Source organism: Astyanax mexicanus, chromosome 1 (assembly GCF_023375975.1).
Source record: "Astyanax mexicanus isolate ESR-SI-001 chromosome 1, AstMex3_surface, whole genome shotgun sequence".
NCBI lineage: Eukaryota > Metazoa > Chordata > Actinopteri > Characiformes > Acestrorhamphidae > Astyanax > Astyanax mexicanus.
This window is the reverse complement of record NC_064408.1, coordinates 55,943,617-55,961,348: the sequence shown is the minus strand read 5'-3', so window position 1 is coordinate 55,961,348 and position 17,732 is coordinate 55,943,617. Positions and strand designations below refer to the sequence as shown.

Here is a 17,732-nt window from a genome sequence, read left to right as displayed (position 1 = left end):
AGACTTTTCCAGCTGAGAATGCCTTTCTCACTTTTCTCACCTAAGAATGTCTTTACAATCTGAACAGGCACATGTGTGTTTCCATTGAAGTACTTCACAAAAGTGCCATTTAATAACTCAGAAGAAAATGTGGAAGTTGCCCACACAGGACCCCATTCCCTAAGGCTAACTGCAACGTGTTTCTGCAGTTGTACATTAAAAGACACTTTTGCAGTGTCAAACAGCACCTCAAACTGGATGACAAATTTCATGAAAAGCCATTTCCACTGCATTAACATTGCATAGTTTTGCATTTTCTTTAAGAAGCATGTGCATAGCAAAAACTGAAAGAAAGAGATGATTACAGAATTTCTTCATTAGAAAACCATTTAGAAGTCGCAATGAATAGAAAAGAAGAACTGACCACCACTCTAAATTTACGATCATGTAATGATCGTGGTGTTCTGGTGAACTCTACAGGAGGCTTGACTGCGAGCAATTATTGGCCAATAATGTTTGTTTTTCTGTCTATATACCACTTTTTGCTTTGATTTGGTGAATCCAGCCATATAATCACCGACTGTCGAGTCACATCAAGATCATCAATACATGGCCTTTTACACCCATGACTGGCTGTTCTGGAGTAGCTGGTGGTCATACTGTTTTGTCTCAGATGCCTCAGATTTTGCCTGAGAAGAAGTTCTGGACTTCTGAAAGGATAGGGTCCTTCACCTGTGTGATAGCAAAAATCACACACATACAGCCCATTGAATTGTTCACTTTTCTGGTATTATTGGTATTACTGCAAAAACCTCTGTTTTCTATTCTGAGTTTTTTTGTGTCAAAATTTTTCAAAGTATTTTTGGGTACCAAAAGTTTTCGAAGTTTTTTTGGGTCCAAAATTCTTTGAAAGTTTTTTGGGTCCCAAAATTTTTCTAAGATTTTTTTGGGTCCCAAATTTTTTTGAAGTTTTTTTGGGTCAAAACTTTTTGGGTCTCAAAAATTTTCAAAGATTTTTTGAGGTCAAATTTTTTTGGGTCCCAAAATTTTCCGAAGATTTTTTAAGGTCAAAATTTTTTGAAGATTTTTTTCGGTCCCGAAATTTTTCGAAGTTTTTTTTGGGTCAAAAATGTTCAATTGCTGTTCTAAAGCTGAGAGAAGAGATAGCTGATATCATTGTTTGCATTCTTTATGCACTTTATGCACTTTTCCCCCCTTTACTTTGACTTTTCCACCTAAGAATGTCTTAACAATCTGGACAGGCACATGTGTAGTTCCATCTTATATATCTACAATAGACTTGTTTCTCTTTTGCAAGCTGTTGTTGCATCCGAGTGGTAATATACAGTAAACAACTGTAATGCTCGCACTTTGTTACTGGACCATCATTAAAGGCTTTCAGTGGCTAGGTTGTGCGTATCGCACTCTGTTTAGAAGCAGTGCCAAACACCCTTACCCACTCAGATATTCAGATTTGGTAGTGATTCAATATTTTTTTGGGTCCCAAATTTTTTCGAAGATTTTTTTTGGTCCAAAATTTTTCTACAATTTTTCGGGTCTCAAATTTTTTTTGGGCCCAACATTTTTCAACGTTTTTTTGGGTCCCAAAATTTTTCGAAGATTTTTTTTGGCCCAAAATTTTTCTTCATTTTTTGGGTCTCAAAGTTTTTTTGGTTCAAAATTTTTTCGGGTCTTAAAATTTTTCGAAGTTTTTTTGTGTAAAAATGTTTTGGGTCCCAAAATTTTTCAAAGTGTTTTTGGGCCAAAATTTTTTGGGTCCGAAAAATTTTCGAAGTTTTTTTAGGGTCAAAATTGCTGTTCTAAAGCTGAGAGAAGAGATCTTTGATTTGAAGCAGTGCCAAACACCCTTACCCACTCAGATATTCAGATTTGCTATTGATTCAAAAAAATTTTGGGTCCCAAAATTTTTTGAAGATTTTTTTTTGGCCCAAAATTTTTCAATTGCAGTTTTGCAAGCTGTTGTTGCATCCGAGTGGAAACAACTGTAATGCTCGCACTTTGTTACTGGACCATCATTAAAGGCTTTCAGTTGCTAGGTTGTGCGTAATCCACTCTGTTTAGAAAGCAGTGCCAATGACCCTTACCCACTCAGATATTCAGATTTGGTAGTGATTCACAGTTTTTTTGGGTCCCAATTTTTTTCGAAGATTGTTTTAGGTCCCAAAATTTTTCGAAGTTTTTTTGGGTCAAAATTTTTTTGTGCCAAAATTTTTTCAAAGTTGTTTTTGGGTCCCAAAATTAGGTTCACCCGTGTGAAAAATGTATTAAATTTGTTTTCAGATGGTTTAAGCTGAGAAAAGTCGTTTAATAATTAATTAATCATTAATAATTTTGAGCTCCTCTCTCACTCCTAACAGCGATAAACTGCTTCAAGTGTTGTTTTGAACTGTGTCATGTATTTTTATAATGTGATTCATTAATCTTAACAAGTTAATTGAATTATAATACCTGTGTGTTTATGAAAATGTACTCTGGAGTTATTCGAATTGCTTGTGCAGTTGTTTTTGCTTGTAATTATAACAACCACAAAGAATAGACAGAGAATCATCCTGCTCTCTCCTCCTTAACTCTACCACTGGGAATAAACTAGGGCAAGGGTGAGAGTGTACTGCTACAATAAGATAAGGACTGGTTAAAACCGGTGTGGACGGTAACTCATTTTTCTTCTCTACAAAAAGCTTTGTGTGAGCCCAGCTAGGGCAGATGAGATTTGAACTTCCTTCTATCTCTTCTCAATACTCTACTCTTTTGGCATAGCTCAGAGACTCAGCTCATTCTTTCACTCATAATTTTTCCACCACAACTGAAAACATCTTTTTCGATGAGAAATGATTTTTTACAAAGGAAAACACGTTTTAGCTGTGTAAAATGTTCTAACATCGTGTAATAAACGTTTGTGAAGTGCTTTGGTTCACCCTTGTGTTGAATGTAGTAAAGTGTGTTTTCAGACGGTTTAAGCTGAAAGAAGCCGTTTGCGTACAGTTTTGAGCTCCTTTTTCACTTCTTCAGCAATAAACTGCTTCAAGTGTTGTTAGGATCTGAAAACATCTATTTTGATCAGAAATGAGTATCTACGGCGGAAAACACGTTTTATCTGTGTAACATCGTGTAATAAAATTCTCTTAAGTGATTGGATTCACCTGTGTTTTGAATGTTTTAAAGTGTGTTTTCAGGCAGGTTAAGCTGAGAGAAGTCGTTTGCCTACAGTTTTGAGCTCCTCTCTCACTCCTTACAGAGATGAACTGATTCAAGTTTTGTTTTGAACTAAAAGCATCTTTTTTGATCCGAAATGAGTTTTTACGAAGGAAAACACGTTTTAGCTGTGTAAAGTGCAGTAACATCGTGTACAGTGTTGGGCACTAGAGGTGGGCGGATCGATCCAAATATCGATAATATCGATACCAACGCTGTTATTGGTATTGAGTAATACTCGTGTAAAAATATCGATATTCAAGCTTTTTTCTCTGCCACACGCACTGACTGCTGAGCACGAGGATTCACCACAGTCTACTCTCTGGTCTCTTGTTGTTGCACATGGCTCAGCAAAGCCAGCCAAACCGCCAGGCAGGTAGGCTCAGCCTGGCCCCGCCCACTCAGCTCTCAGGAGATTAGTGTTGAGTGATATTTTTTTACACTCTGTTTATTTAAGAAAAACTTGTATTTGAATTGCACTGAAAGGAAGACTATTCCTTATATTTTATTGTTTTTCCAAATGACAATTCTATTAAAAAAAAAAGAAACAAAGAAACAAAGAACTAGAAAAGATGTCTAGTGAGGGGAGAATTTTTATTTTATTTTTTAATATTTTTTTACTTTATATTTAAACTTTGTTTTGTTACTGTTCCATTGTTTCTAAACAAAAAATGTTGATTGTGATACTAAAGTATTTTGTTATCACTTACAATGTTTGGTGAAATTATATCCTAGGTTTTTGGATCATTTGGATCTATAAAGCTTAAATATTAAAAAGTATCGGTATCAGTATCGATATCGGCAATACTGGCCCTGCGTTTACTTGGTATCGGATCGATACCAAAATTCCCGGTATCGCCCACCTCTATTGGGCACGTTACTTTGAAAAAGTAATTAGTTATAGTTACTCGTTACTTCTCCAAAAAAGTAACTGAGTTACTAACAGCTAACAGCTAACAGCTAACAACTATTGCATTACTTTTATTATTCGCCCTCCAAAAAAAGGAAATCAATTATGTATTTACTATTATTATTAGACAAAAATAACAAACGACAATAAACCCAAAATGTTGACAAAAATATAATCTAACGAATTTAAAAAAAAAAAACAACGAAATTCTCCACACAACCAAAGAAAATTACTAAAACTTGTAATACTGAAAAAAAACGGAAAGAACGGAAAAACGCATCTGGGGATGAAATTAAACAAACCAAGCCACACTCAAAGGAAATATGTATATATAAACTAAACAAAATAATGGACAAAAACAAAAATCTAATGACCGTTAAAATGGTATTAATATAACAGCTTCACCAAAAGAGAATAGAGCTTAGATCGGCCCAAAAAATCATCCGACCCGACCCAGCCGGAGCCCGTGCACGTTCTGCCCGAGCCCGACCAAACCCGAACCATAAACTGTCTGTTATCGGGCTGATTGAATGAGCGAAATATAATCAGAATTATGTTTATTAACACTGCAACATAGAAGCATATCTATTATTTAATTAACATGATTTTTAAGAACAGCTACACACAGTGCTGCAAGTCAAACGCGGAGGCGTAGGTGCGCCCAGAGCTACGTGATTACATTTTTCATTTTTATTATAGTTTGATTTTATTTTGTTTTACTTTTTTCTGTTCAGTAAGTTTTAATTTGTTTTTATGGTGGGCTTGCTAGTTTTTATTATTCACATATCTCATCAGAGAGATCAATCTAATAAACGGGAAAGAAAGAGAGAGAGAGAGAGAGAGAGAGAGAGAGAGAGAAAGAGAGATTTCTGGTATGAGCTACTCACAGGTAAATGTTCTCACATACTGTATCTCCTGTTTCTCTTTCATCTGCCTGGCGCTCATATTGTAATCACTGGCGTAGGGGAGGGGCACGCAGGGCACGCACTACGGGGGGCCCCGAGCACAGGTGGGCCCCGCCTTAATAAGCATTTGTTGTTTACAGTCATCCTCCTGGGTGATGTGAGGACGCTAAAACGCTAATCGTGTTGGAGTGAGTAAAGACATTAAAGATGAGCAAAAGAAAATACAAAAGTGGTGCTCAGAAAAGACAGAGTCAACATAGAAAAGAAGAATTTAATGCCAAGCTGCCAAAAAGTGCTGCAAGTCAAACGCGGAGGCGTAGGTGCGCCCAGAGCTACGTGATTACATTTTTCATTTTTATTATAGTTTGATTTTATTTTGTTTTACTTTTTTCTGTTCAGTAAGTTTTAATTTGTTTTTATGGTGGGCTTGCTAGTTTTTATTATTCACATATCTCATCAGAGAGATCAATCTAATAAACGGGAAAGAAAGAGAGAGAGAGAGAGAGAGAGAGAGAGAAAGAGAGATTTCTGGTATGAGCTACTCACAGGTAAATGTTCTCACATACTGTATCTCCTGTTTCTCTTTCATCTGCCTGGCGCTCATATTGTAATCACTGGCGTAGGGGAGGGGCACGCAGGGCACGCACTACGGGGGGCCCCGAGCACAGGTGGGCCCCGCCTTAATAAGCATTTGTTGTTTACAGTCATCCTCCTGGGTGATGTGAGGACGCTAAAACGCTAATCGTGTTGGAGTGAGTAAAGACATTAAAGATGAGCAAAAGAAAATACAAAAGTGGTGCTCAGAAAAGACAGAGTCAACATAGAAAAGAAGAATTTAATGCCAAGCTGCCAAAAATTTCGTCTTTTATCAACATACAAGGTGTGAGTGTTAGCAATGAGGCTGAGGGTGCAGAAGCTGACATTGAGAAAAACCAGGAATATCCAACCGACAGAGCCAACTTTCCGGTTGACATTACTGATTCCAATACGAAAAGGACCATCATTTCTCAAGGTTCGTGTAAACCCAAAGGGCCTTTTCCCAGAGACAAAAATGGAAGATGCTTTTCAAGTCATTTTTACTGCAAAACGTCTAAAATGGGTTGCAAAATCCCTCGAAAATGGCTGTGTTACTCGCCAAAGATGGACCGTGTTTATTGTGAGCCGTGCTTTTTTCGGATAGGATGTGCTTATCCCATCATCCCTCCTGGACAGTGGGAATTAATGATTGGCAAGGGCTTTCTGCTAAAATAAAAAAACACGAATCATCTCGTGCACATTTAGCAGCATGTGTAGTATTTGATACGTGGAAGAACGACCTCACTGTGGATGCACAACTGCACTCTGAGTACAAAAGTCAGGTGAGATTTTGGACAGACGTGCTTATGAGAATCACAGACGTGACATTGACTTTGGCTTCATGCAACCTAGCTTTCAGGGGGCACCGTGAAAAAGTAGGTGAACTAAACAGCGGAAACTTCCTTTCAGTAATTGACCTGTTGGCAAGGTACGATCCTGTTTTACGAGAGCTCCTTGATAAAAAGAGCAACGTAAATTATCTGAGCCCTTCGATTCAGAATGAATTGATTGCGCTGTTGTCACAAAGAGTACACGATGAGATAGTGTCTGAAATAAAAGAAGCAGAGTTTTACTCTGTAATTATGGACACTACTCAGGATTTAAGTAAGGTGGATCAGCTCAGTCAGGTATTTAGGTATGTGACTGTTCGAAAGGAGAAGCTGACAACGCAATTGCTGTTGATATTAACGAGAGCTTTTTAGGCTTTCAAAACATTTCAGACCAAACTGCACAGGGACTGGAAACAAAAATCACTGAACTTATTCAGAGCAAGGGACTACCGCTTCACAAGTGTAGAGGACAGGGATACGACGGAGTTAGCACAATGAGTGGCATTTATTCTGGTGTGCAAAAGCGAATTCTTGACAAAGAGCCCAATGCTGTATACGTACATTGTGCAGCACATAATTTAAATTTAGGGCTAAATGATGCTTGTCAGCACATTACAGAAATTAAAGAGTATTACGACATTTTGCAAAGGCTTTATGTTTTCTTTAGCCAAAGTATTAAACGGTGGGAGCTTCTGGAGAACCACCTTAAATCTAAGCCAACACTTAAACGGCTTTGCCCAACACGGTGGGCGTCCAGGCGAGATGCGCTTTACGCACTTAGATTTCGCTATGCTGATATTTTACAAGCACTGACCAAAATCACTCTGCGGTCCAAAAAATCAGACGAACGTACAGAAGCCATGGGACTCCTGAAAGCAATGGAAGCGTTTGAGTTTGTAATGATGACTGTGATCCAGGAAAAAAATTTGGAGACCATCAATATAGTGTCACAGGTATTGCAGAAGAAAGATGTGGATCTCCTTCAAGCAGCAAGTTTACTGGGGAATGCAACATGTACATTAGCACAGCTTCGGGACCAGTTTGACAATCTCAAATGTACGGCGCAAGGACTTGCATCTTCGTGGGGCATTCGGTGTAACTTCAGGCACAAACGCACACGCCGGATAAAAAGACATTTTGATGAACTTACTGAGGATCAGCGCCTAACAAATCTAGAGGAGATTTTCAAAGTAAACGTGTTCTATATGTGCATTGACACAGTTGTTTCCCAGGTCAGAACGCGATTTCATGGCATGGATTCAGTCACAAGGAAATTTCAGTTTCTGTGTCCAACGGAACTCTTACGTGCCAGCGATGAAGCGCTAAATGAATCTGCACAGACATTAGCTGCTATTTACAATGAGGATCTTTCATCTGAATTCTCATCACAGTTACTTTCGTTTCGAAATGCTCTCGGGTCAGAGATAAAAACTGTAAGTACAGTTAAAGGTCTTTTCGAGCTTTTGCTCCTGAGGCATTCTTCAATTCTGTCTAGTGTGACAGACGTGGCTACTGCTCTTAAGCTGTTTTTAACTATCCCCGTCACTGTGGCTAGTGCAGAAAGGTCCTTTTCAAAACTAAAAATGATCAAAAACTATCTGAGAAGCACAATGTCTCAGGACAGACTTTCCGGACTTGCTATGCTCAGCATCGAAAGCCAGCGCGCTCGTCGGATGGATCTGACAGAAATCGTAAAGGAATTTGCACAGAAAAATGTCAGGAGGAGAGGACGTTTTGGGCATTGTTAAAGGTAAGAGCGTTTTATTGCATTGTATCTGTTAGTAGGCTTGAATACAGATCGCTGCAGATTACTGACAAAAAGTGCTATCTTCCGTTACGTAGCATGCCAAGAGAGATTTTTAGCTCACGCACGGGCCTCCTCATTGTCTCCTTGCGGTGGGGCCCCAGAATTTTGCGCTACGCCTCTGATTGTAATCCCATACATAATTCTGCAGTTTCAGTGTTTTCTGTCGTATTTTGCGGCTAGCGCGAGCGCTTTACACAAGAACTAACGCCACGGACCAGGAGGTGCCGCGCGCTCGGCACAACACCGCCCGCTGTACAACTCCGCTTATAAATAAATTAAACACGAAAACGAGGGTATTCTATAAGTAATTTCAGTTCGTTTTAGTTAGTTTCAAGAACACAAAATCCAGTTCGAGGTAGTTTTTTCCTTTTAATTACCGTTTTTATTAGATTCAGTTAACACAAATGTTTTTTCACTTTCAGTTTTCGGTATTTCGTTTGCGGTAACACTTTATAATACTGTTCCATAGTTAATAGGTAACTAAGCATGAACTAAGCAGTAACTAATTAATAGTGCTGCATTAACACCTAAATATTTTCTATTAACTACCAGGGAGTACTGAATAATTACTCAGTAGATAGTACTGAACTAATGATTATAGTAGTTCACTATTAACTCCACAATAATTACTGAGACTTACATATCTCCCAGAGAACTACTTACTAATTATGTCTCCTTTATAATAACTATTCATTAATTACTGCTCAAATCAACATTAACTACTGAAAACCCTTACATGCCACCTGGGGAACTATAGATCTAACTCAGTCTACACAAACAATTATTTAATCAGTGGTGATATTAAAGGCATATTTGAAGCCAGTGACACCATTTGTAGTAGTAGTGACATTAATTACCTTATTATCAACATTATCTTCCAAATATTAGCAACATATAGTAAAAAACTACAGTGTGTTGTAATGCTTAAACTTTATAACTTAATATTATTACATAGTAGACATTTGTTTTAACGGTCACTGCTTTAATTTTAAGCACCAACCTTATAAACGTTCATCTTCAGCCTTGCAGTCTCACAGACTTTTATTAGGGTAATTACGGTAATTCCACAGCGCCGGACCGCTAGCCTCTATCAGTGTGTTTATCTGCTGCTGCAGGTTATTCTATCAGTGGTGATATTAAAGTCAGTGACACCACTTATCATATATTAACCTTACTTACCTTAGTATGCTCAATATCTTCCAAATGTTAGACACACTGAAATGTGCAGTAGTCTGCTTAACCCCCATTTTTGTAATGTTCTGTCAGTGTGTTACAGGTGTTTATTCTAAACCTGTGCTCTTCTTCAGTCCTCCTGGAGATGTGCTCAGTAGAAGTGATGGCTCACATACAGCTTTACTCTATGTTGTGTCCTACATCCTTATTCTGGAGGAATTCATGCTTAAATGAAAAAATATTTGTGTTAGATAACGGACTAGGCATCCCTGTGTTCTTCATAGATAATTAATAAGGGGTCCCTGTCTTCTTTTTTCGGGAGTTAACAGCAGCACATGGTAACCCATTACTAATGACTGAGGAGTTACTGTGTTCTTCTTTAGCAGTTACTGCAAATCATACCACAGTATTATAAAGTGAGAAACATGGTAACTAATTACTAATGACTGAGGAGTTACTGTGTTCTTCTTTAGGAGTTACTGCAAATCATACCACAGTATTATAAAGTGAGAAACATGGTAACTAATTACTAATTACTGAGGAGTTACTGTGTTCTTCTTTAGGAGTTACTGCAAATCATACCACAGTATTATAAAGTGAGAAACATGGTAACTAATTACTAATTACTGAGGAGTTACTGTGTTCTTCTTTAGGAGTTACTGCAAATCACACCACAGTATTATAAAGTGAGAAACATGGTAACTAATTACTAATTACTGAGGAGTTACTGTGTTCTTCTTTAGGAGTTACTGCAAATCATACCACAGTATTATAAAGTGAGAAACATGGTAACTAATTACTAATTACTGAGGAGTTACTGTGTTCTTCTTTAGGAGTTACGGCAGATCATGTCACAGTATTATAAAGGGAAATATACATTAATAATAATAATAATAATAATAATAATAATAATAATAATAACACATTTAACCTAGCTTACTAACACACACATTTAACCTAGTTAACTAACACACACACATTTAAACTAGCTAACACAATTAACCTACCTAACACACACACATTTCCCCTAGCTAACTTAGCTTGCTAACTAACACACATATAACCTAGCTAACTAACACACACGCATTTAACTTGCTAACACACACATAACCTAGCTAACTAACCCACACATAAATGTTAACTTAGCTAGCAAACGAACACACATAACTTAGCTAACTAACACACATTTAAACTAGCTAACTAACACACACATAACCTAGCTAACTTAGCCAGTTAACTAACACACACATAACCTAGCTAACTTAGCTAGCTAACACACATCCTAAAGCTGTTTAACAACCCACAAAGTCCTCCTCTGATCCGGGGGTAAAATAAGCTGTAAAAGATCTCAATATCTTGATTACTAGTTTATTTTCAATCAAATACAGAAATATGAAAGCAGCAGTCTCTCCTCCAGCAGCAGCAGCAGCAGCACAGCAGAGAATTTACACGAAGGACCTGGAGAGCTGCGTCCGCTGTGAAATTACCGTAATTACCCTAATAGTGCGCAGAGGAAAAAAAACTCTGTGAGACTGCAAACGCTGAAGATACACTTTTATAAGGCTGATACCTAATAATAAAGCAATGATTGTTACATTATTACTGTCTTACAGTCATTAGAGTCTTAGGTGCCTTCTGGAGAACTTTCATCAATGTCTTCTATGCAATAATATTACGTTATAATGTTGTTTTTTTCTTCCAAAAATGATGGTTAAGCAGAGTAATACACACTAAGTATTTTACTATATGTTGCTAATATTTGGAAGGAACTGAGGATAATAAGGTAATTAAGGTTACCACTACTACAAATGGTGTCACTTGCTTAATTCAAAAATGCTTTCAATTAATATGCATTTAACTCAAATATGCCTGATTTAGATCTATAGATCCAGGTGGGATGTAACGGTTTTCAGTAATTAATGTTGATTTGAGCAGAAATTAATGAATAGTTATTATAAAGGAGACATAATTAGTAAGTAGTTCTCTGGGAGATATGTAAGTCTCAGTAATTATTGTGGAGTTAATAGTGAACTACTATAATCATTAGTTCAGTACTATCTACTGAGTAATTATTCAGTACTCCCTGGTAGTTAATAGAAAATATTTAGGTGTTAATGCAGCACTATTAATTAGTTACTGCTTAGTTCCTGCTTAGTTACCTATTAACTATGGAACAGTATTATAAAGTGTTACCACAATACTGGTACACAAATAACCATGTATTAATACAAAACGAATGATTTATTCATGGTGAATTAATACATGATTAACGCATAAATAAATACTTAACATACCATGGAGTAATGAAGCATATACATTAATCACGAGGTAATTCACACAAAGGTAACCATTACTAATGGCAAATGTTAAGCACCAACAAATCATTAACTCATTCTGTTAATTAGCACTATGACTTGCTATATTAATTAAGATATTACTTACACCCAAATATAATTCTCAACAAAAATGTCTCTACAGTTGTCCCTTTTTTACATAAGGGAATACAGAGAATAATGTATATTGACACTTCATATAAGCTCCCCAAATATTTGTCAATTAAATTGTAATTTTCTGAATCAGGTGATACTATTTCCATTATTTTCTTAGCTATAATCTAGTATACATTTTATCCACCTACTTTTTGCTACTCTCTTTTGCATACTTGTTTAGTCTTCCTTTAACACGGATTCCCAACCCTGGTCCGGAAGTAGTTAGTTTGTTAAGTCAGGTGTGTTGAGAGCAGGGGAAATTCAGGAATAACAACACAACAGCCTGCACACTGCTCACTTAAATACACACCCTCATTGTTGATACCTTTTCTCTCATGCACAGTTGGCCTCAGACTTCATAAAACTTTCATCACTGGTCAGGATCTGGCCACAGGACACTGTTAGCTGGATTCATTTGGTTGGTGACTTGTTCTCAATCCATGGTTGTATTTTTAAAAGGTGGCACTGCCATGCTGAGAATGGTCAATATCTGGTGCATGACAGTGACAAAATACTTTTTAGATGCCACAGATGGCCATATTAATCAATAACCTGATAATCATTCAACGTGTACTTAGTACATGTCTAAACCATTAGTTAATCTATCTATAGGTTATTAGTTAATGTATGTATGCATGATAATGTGCCCCACCAAGTAAAGTCATGACATAATTCATATACATAAGCCATTAGTTAAGTTATCCACAGGTCATTAGTTAATGTATTAGTATATTATAATGTGCCCCACCAAATAAAGTCATGACATAATTCATATACATAAGGTCATTAGTTATTAGCATATTATTCTGTGCCCCATCAAGTAAAGGCATGACAATACATACATTTGTAAATCTTCAGGTGATGTACTCATATGGATTATGAATTTACAGTGTGTACAAATAACTGTTCATATTTTGTTGACTGTGTTCATACAAGCATTTGTTAAATAACAATTCCCAAATACCATGAAGTAAACAAATTAAAAGAGACAACATTTTTGTAACATTTTTATTTTTTGTCTGTCAATGAAAGCACATTAAAGTAACTGTGAACGTATACAGACAATATCTAAACAAGATTCGACAACAAAAAAGGCTCACAGTCTCGTCTTCAAACAAAAAATATTGCTAATTCTTTAGCACATTTCTAAACTAAAAAGGCTCACAGCCTTGTTTTCTAACGAAAAAAATATTGCAAATTCTTTGAGACATTTCTAAACAACAAAAAAGGCTCACAGCCTGGTCTTCTAACAAAAACTATTGCTAATTCTTTAGCACATTTCTAAACAGAAAAAAATATATCTTTTTACTTTCGGAAAAACAACATAAGCTGCATCAAAATAAAAAAAGTCCAGTTCTTTTTTAAAAATATTTAAAAAAAAAAATAAAATAAAAAAATCAGCTCAATACCAGCTGGTCATCTAGAAAAATGGTACTTTATGATGGTAGGCTAGCTCATTAACTAGCTCTTGACCAGCATAGGGTATTTTTTTTTTGGATGACCAGCTGGTCTTGAGCTGGATTTTTAACAGGGATATCTGTCAGTTACCAGGGGTGCCGTACTTATAACAAAGGCATTGAACATTTATGGCTTCATTTCAAAATAATAATAAACATATAATTACTTTAGTAGGTTCTTCTTAATAAACCAGCTCTTTCTTTAGACAAACAAAAACTGTTCTTCTGTGTATTTGTACATTCGTACTAATTTCAGATCAAAATCTAAGAATCCTCCAGTGCCCTTACTTCCTTTTAATGTCAAGCAGATCCCCTTTCTCTTTCAGTGCACATATCCTGGTTTGGTTGATTTTAAGTAAACATTGGTCTTCACAAAGCTTAGCAAACTTTTGCAAGTTGCTACCTTTTTTGAAATTAACCCTCAGGGCACGGAACATTTCAGGATTAACCACTGCCAACTCTGCTATAGGGGCCTGGTTAACAATTGTATTTCTGTCCACGCGTGTCTTGCAGTACGCCTCCGACTTCGTTAGACCTTTTTTCACCAGCTCCAAAACGGTATCATACCGTTTGATAGAATCTTCTGGTGTTCTCACTGAAATATACATCAATGCACAGACAGTGTAAAGATGATTAAGTCTGATTAATGAAAACTGAAATACAGCACAGGGACATCTGTCCTAAGGGTGTCACCCCCCAACACCCCGCCAACCCACACATCAGTTGCACTGATTCAATAAAGTTAAGTAAAGAGCACATTTTGAAATGTACTAAGTAAGAAGATCACATTTTTATGGAGCCCGGGAGGGGCTGTAAATAAATAAAAAAAATTAAATAGAGTGAACGAAACAGCAGTTCGAGCTCATGATTTGTTTAATTCGTGCTCACGATTTCTGTAATCTGAGCAAAAGTTTTTTATGCGCAATAAGACAAGAAGCTCAGAGAGAAGGGGCATTTTCCTCTCTTGGGCTGTAACAGGGGTGCGGTGATGATAATCAGTTATCTACATTTATAACCTGCTGATAACAATGCACTTGTGTTAAAGTTAGATAGTACAGTGTGCAGCTCTATAGTGCGTGGGGGAGAACCGACCATGGCGTCTCCACAGCGCGTGGGGAATAGCCGACCGTGGCGCCGGTTCTGTGCTGCGAGACGCCTGCCATGTGGGTAGAGTGCACGCAGTCCTTCGCAGAGCTTATTTACCAACAATATAGACAATTTCAAACAATTTCAGCCATGAATAAAGAAAACAAACATTTTACTGATGCAGGATGACTGTAACCAGATCAAATCAAAGTTAAGGTGCAATGTGGAACTGTTTATTAATTTCTTATTTCTTATTAACAATAATATAACATAAAGAAGAATAATTTCATAAGTATACAGCTATAAGACTTAGGTCCAAATGTACACTGTAAAAGGCAATAAAGAAAATACAAAATTAATGCAATGTGTGACAGTTGTCTATGAAGAGTTCATATAAGAGCTGCTTTAAATATGTTACACTTTATCAAAATAGCTGGTCTAAAATACTATTAATACAATGTTTTAACATGTTTAGTGAATGGGTAGTTCATATAATAATTTGGATCAATTTGATCATTTATTCCAATATGTTTCCTAAAATTATTCTGTTTCTATATCTGATAAAATGGCCCGAATATCTGCATATTGTCAAATCAGTGTCCTGCCTAGGAATATGCCACAAGCTTTAAATAAAAATATATAATAATTATAAACTTGTTGAAGGTATATTTTCTAAATTGGGTGTTTATATTTTTTGCTACAAAGATTAAAATATAGATGAAATCTATCATAAAAGTAATAATGATGTAACAAGATTTAAGAAGGTGTGCATTTCTTGGAGGCTGGCTGAATGTTATTGAGAAATTAATAAACACATTTCCACATTGCATCATAACTTTGATTTGATCTGGTTTTAATAACACACACATACAGTCATCCTGCCTCAGTAAAATGTTTGTTTCCTTTATTCATGGCTGGAATTGTTTGAAAAGGGCTGCGCGCGCTCTACCCACATGTCAGGCGTCTTGTGGTGCGGAACCGACACCACGGTCAGCTATTCCCCACGGTCGCCTCTTCCCTCTGAGCTTCTTGTCTTATTGCACATAAAAAATGTTCCCTCGAATTACAGAAATCATGAGCACGAATTAAAAAAATTGTGGGCACAAATTGCAAATTGTGAGCACACAATGCAAATCGTTCACTCAAATTAAAGAAAACGTGTGCACAAACTGCTATATCGTTCACTCGATTTAATTATTTTTTATTCCCGGCCCCTCCCGGGCTCCGTACATTTTTCTCTCTAAGTGGAAGTAAAATATAGATAGTTTAAACATTTAATTAAGTACAGTATCAAAGTATTTGCCACCTCTGCCTATTGATTGCAACATGTTTTTTTTTACTTTTAACCTCTGGTTATGGATCAGGAATTGATAATGTTAGCATACCTCGGCTGAAATAATCAGTCTTTGATTTCCTCAATTTCTTTTTCTTTTGCTTCTTCTTTTTGAGCGAGGCCTCAGAATCCTCTGAATCTGAAGACGTTGATGAGTCTGTAGAGGTTGGAGAATGCTGAGATGTAGCAGACATCCGAAGGGTTGACTGCTGAGGTTCTGCAGATGACTGATGTTGATCATCAAGTTTTAGTTTAAGAGCTGTGAAGAGAGCAATGGAATGTCATTACAATTTTGTCCAACAAAACATCTACACTCGCTTTCCAGTTCTATGCTTAGTCCTTTTAGTCCATCCTTAATATGAGGTATTGGCAGAAAATTTTGGAAAATGACAACAACAGATATGTAAAAAAAATCCTAAATCAAAATTGCAGTAAATATTTTTACCATGCCTGTTGCCTTTTATGCCACTATTACATTTACCTTTTTATATGCATTTGAAATCAATTAAACTGAAAAATTGTAGATTTACTCATTTATATTTGTGTTGGCTTACTATAACATACCCTTAAACTGTGTTCTTTAATATGTGCTTTTAACAATATAATATCGTTTAAGTAGTCGACATACTTACTGTCCTCAAGCCTCTCACGGAGATAATTCCTTTCCTCTACTAAGGATGCTACCTTTTCTTCCAGATTATTTATCTTCATCTTCTGCATCTCTACCGTCTGTTTGGCATTTTGCAGTGCAGACTGGACTGTAGGAGCAGCTTCAAAGTCAAATCACAAATACATTTTGTGGTTTTTTTTTTGATTTTCAGCTTAGATACACATAAAGAAACATTAAGTCAAACAAATTAAGTCTCAGATTGAACTGCTTACTTGTTATTTACAGCATGATTTAGTTGGTGGCAAAATTCCTTTTATTTTTTAAATGCACTTTTTTGCTAAATAAATATCTTCCAAGGTGATCACGTGACAAAAGATACCTACCAGTTTGATCTTTCTTCAGCTGTTGTGCAGGTTGAGTGGTAAAGGAATGATGTTTCTTCACTAGTACAAGACATAAACAGAAATTTTCCCAGAAATTATTTAATTAATCATTTAGCAAACAACTGCTTCTTTTTATATGGACATTTGTACCATAGATCTTATGTTCAGCAATAGAATACAATCTCTGTCTGATTAAAAAAACAACATGCTTGAATATGAGCAGGATAAGAATGCAACTCAGAGGAGGAGAGAAGGAGAGGCTATACATAACTTGTCATGGCTAAATTTGTTTTCAATTCGTTTCACCTAGTTGTGGGTATACAGAAACACAAAATATTTAATCAGAATTCATATTTTCCCATAAATTATTTAATTATTAATTTCATTTTATAAAATTAATAAAATGATTAATTTTATAAAATATAAATACATCATTACAAAAAATATAAAATATAGATACATGATAATTCACAAAAAGCTATGTATTTGTTACAGTAGGAAAACACATACTGCCCTGAACGACAAGAAAATTACTGCACCTTTTTCAGCATTTGCAGTAGGTCCTGTCACTTGCTCAACTGCTTTCTTCACTGCAGTGGTGGACACACCTGAAACAATTCAAAATGATCAAAACTAAGCAACCATGATTTTAATAAATGTAAAGAAAAGATTAATAATAATAATAATAATAATCATAAACAACAGCAACAAAAATAATATTAATAAATGGAAACCTCCTGTGTAAAATAAAGTCAGGATGTAGTAAAATAAGACAATGAGTATAACCTTTTGTTGAGTAGCCCACATCTGTTCGCTCTCTGCAATACAAACTACTGTGTTTTCAGCCAAGGATCCAAACAGGCTCACAGCGGTAGCTACAGGGGCATAGTGTTGTCTATGCCCCTATCACTTGCATTGTGAGCCTGTTGGTAGCCTCAGCTAAATGCACAGTATGTCAAGCTGCTGGGGGCAAACAGAGGT

The 17,732-nt window shown here is 36.3% G+C and overlaps 2 protein-coding genes across 2 annotated transcripts; one reads left to right on the top strand and one right to left on the bottom strand.

The window, feature by feature from the left end:
- The first annotated feature begins 6,985 nt into the window (after nt 1–6,985).
- Nucleotides 6,986–8,335, top strand: LOC125802407 (zinc finger MYM-type protein 1-like). Its single transcript, XM_049480352.1, has one exon. The coding sequence runs from the start codon at nt 7,274–7,276 to the stop codon at nt 8,159–8,161; it is 888 nt and encodes a 295-aa protein (XP_049336309.1). The 5' UTR covers nt 6,986–7,273; the 3' UTR covers nt 8,162–8,335.
- A 4,989-nt stretch (nt 8,336–13,324) lies between these two features.
- On the bottom strand, nt 13,325–16,011 carry LOC125802406 (coiled-coil domain-containing protein 106-like). The gene is made up of 2 exons (XM_049480360.1): nt 15,811–16,011; nt 13,325–13,934 (listed from the first exon to the last, which is right to left on the bottom strand). The coding sequence occupies exons 1-2, from the start codon at nt 15,950–15,952 to the stop codon at nt 13,624–13,626; spliced, it is 453 nt and encodes a 150-aa protein (XP_049336317.1). The 5' UTR covers nt 15,953–16,011; the 3' UTR covers nt 13,325–13,623.
- Nucleotides 16,012–17,732: the final 1,721 nt, after the last annotated feature.

Bases quoted from the DNA above. Each gene is read 5' to 3' on its own strand.
- LOC125802407 (XM_049480352.1), top strand. From the start codon at position 7,274: ATGGGACTCCTGAAAGCAATGGAAGCGTTTGAGTTTGTAATGATGACT.
- LOC125802406 (XM_049480360.1), bottom strand. From the start codon at position 15,952: ATGTCTGCTACATCTCAGCATTCTCCAACCTCTACAGACTCATCAACG. The intron at 13,935-15,810 runs GTATGCTAACAT...TGTATATTTCAG, and splicing joins GACTGATTATTTCAGCCGAG to TGAGAACACCAGAAGATTCT.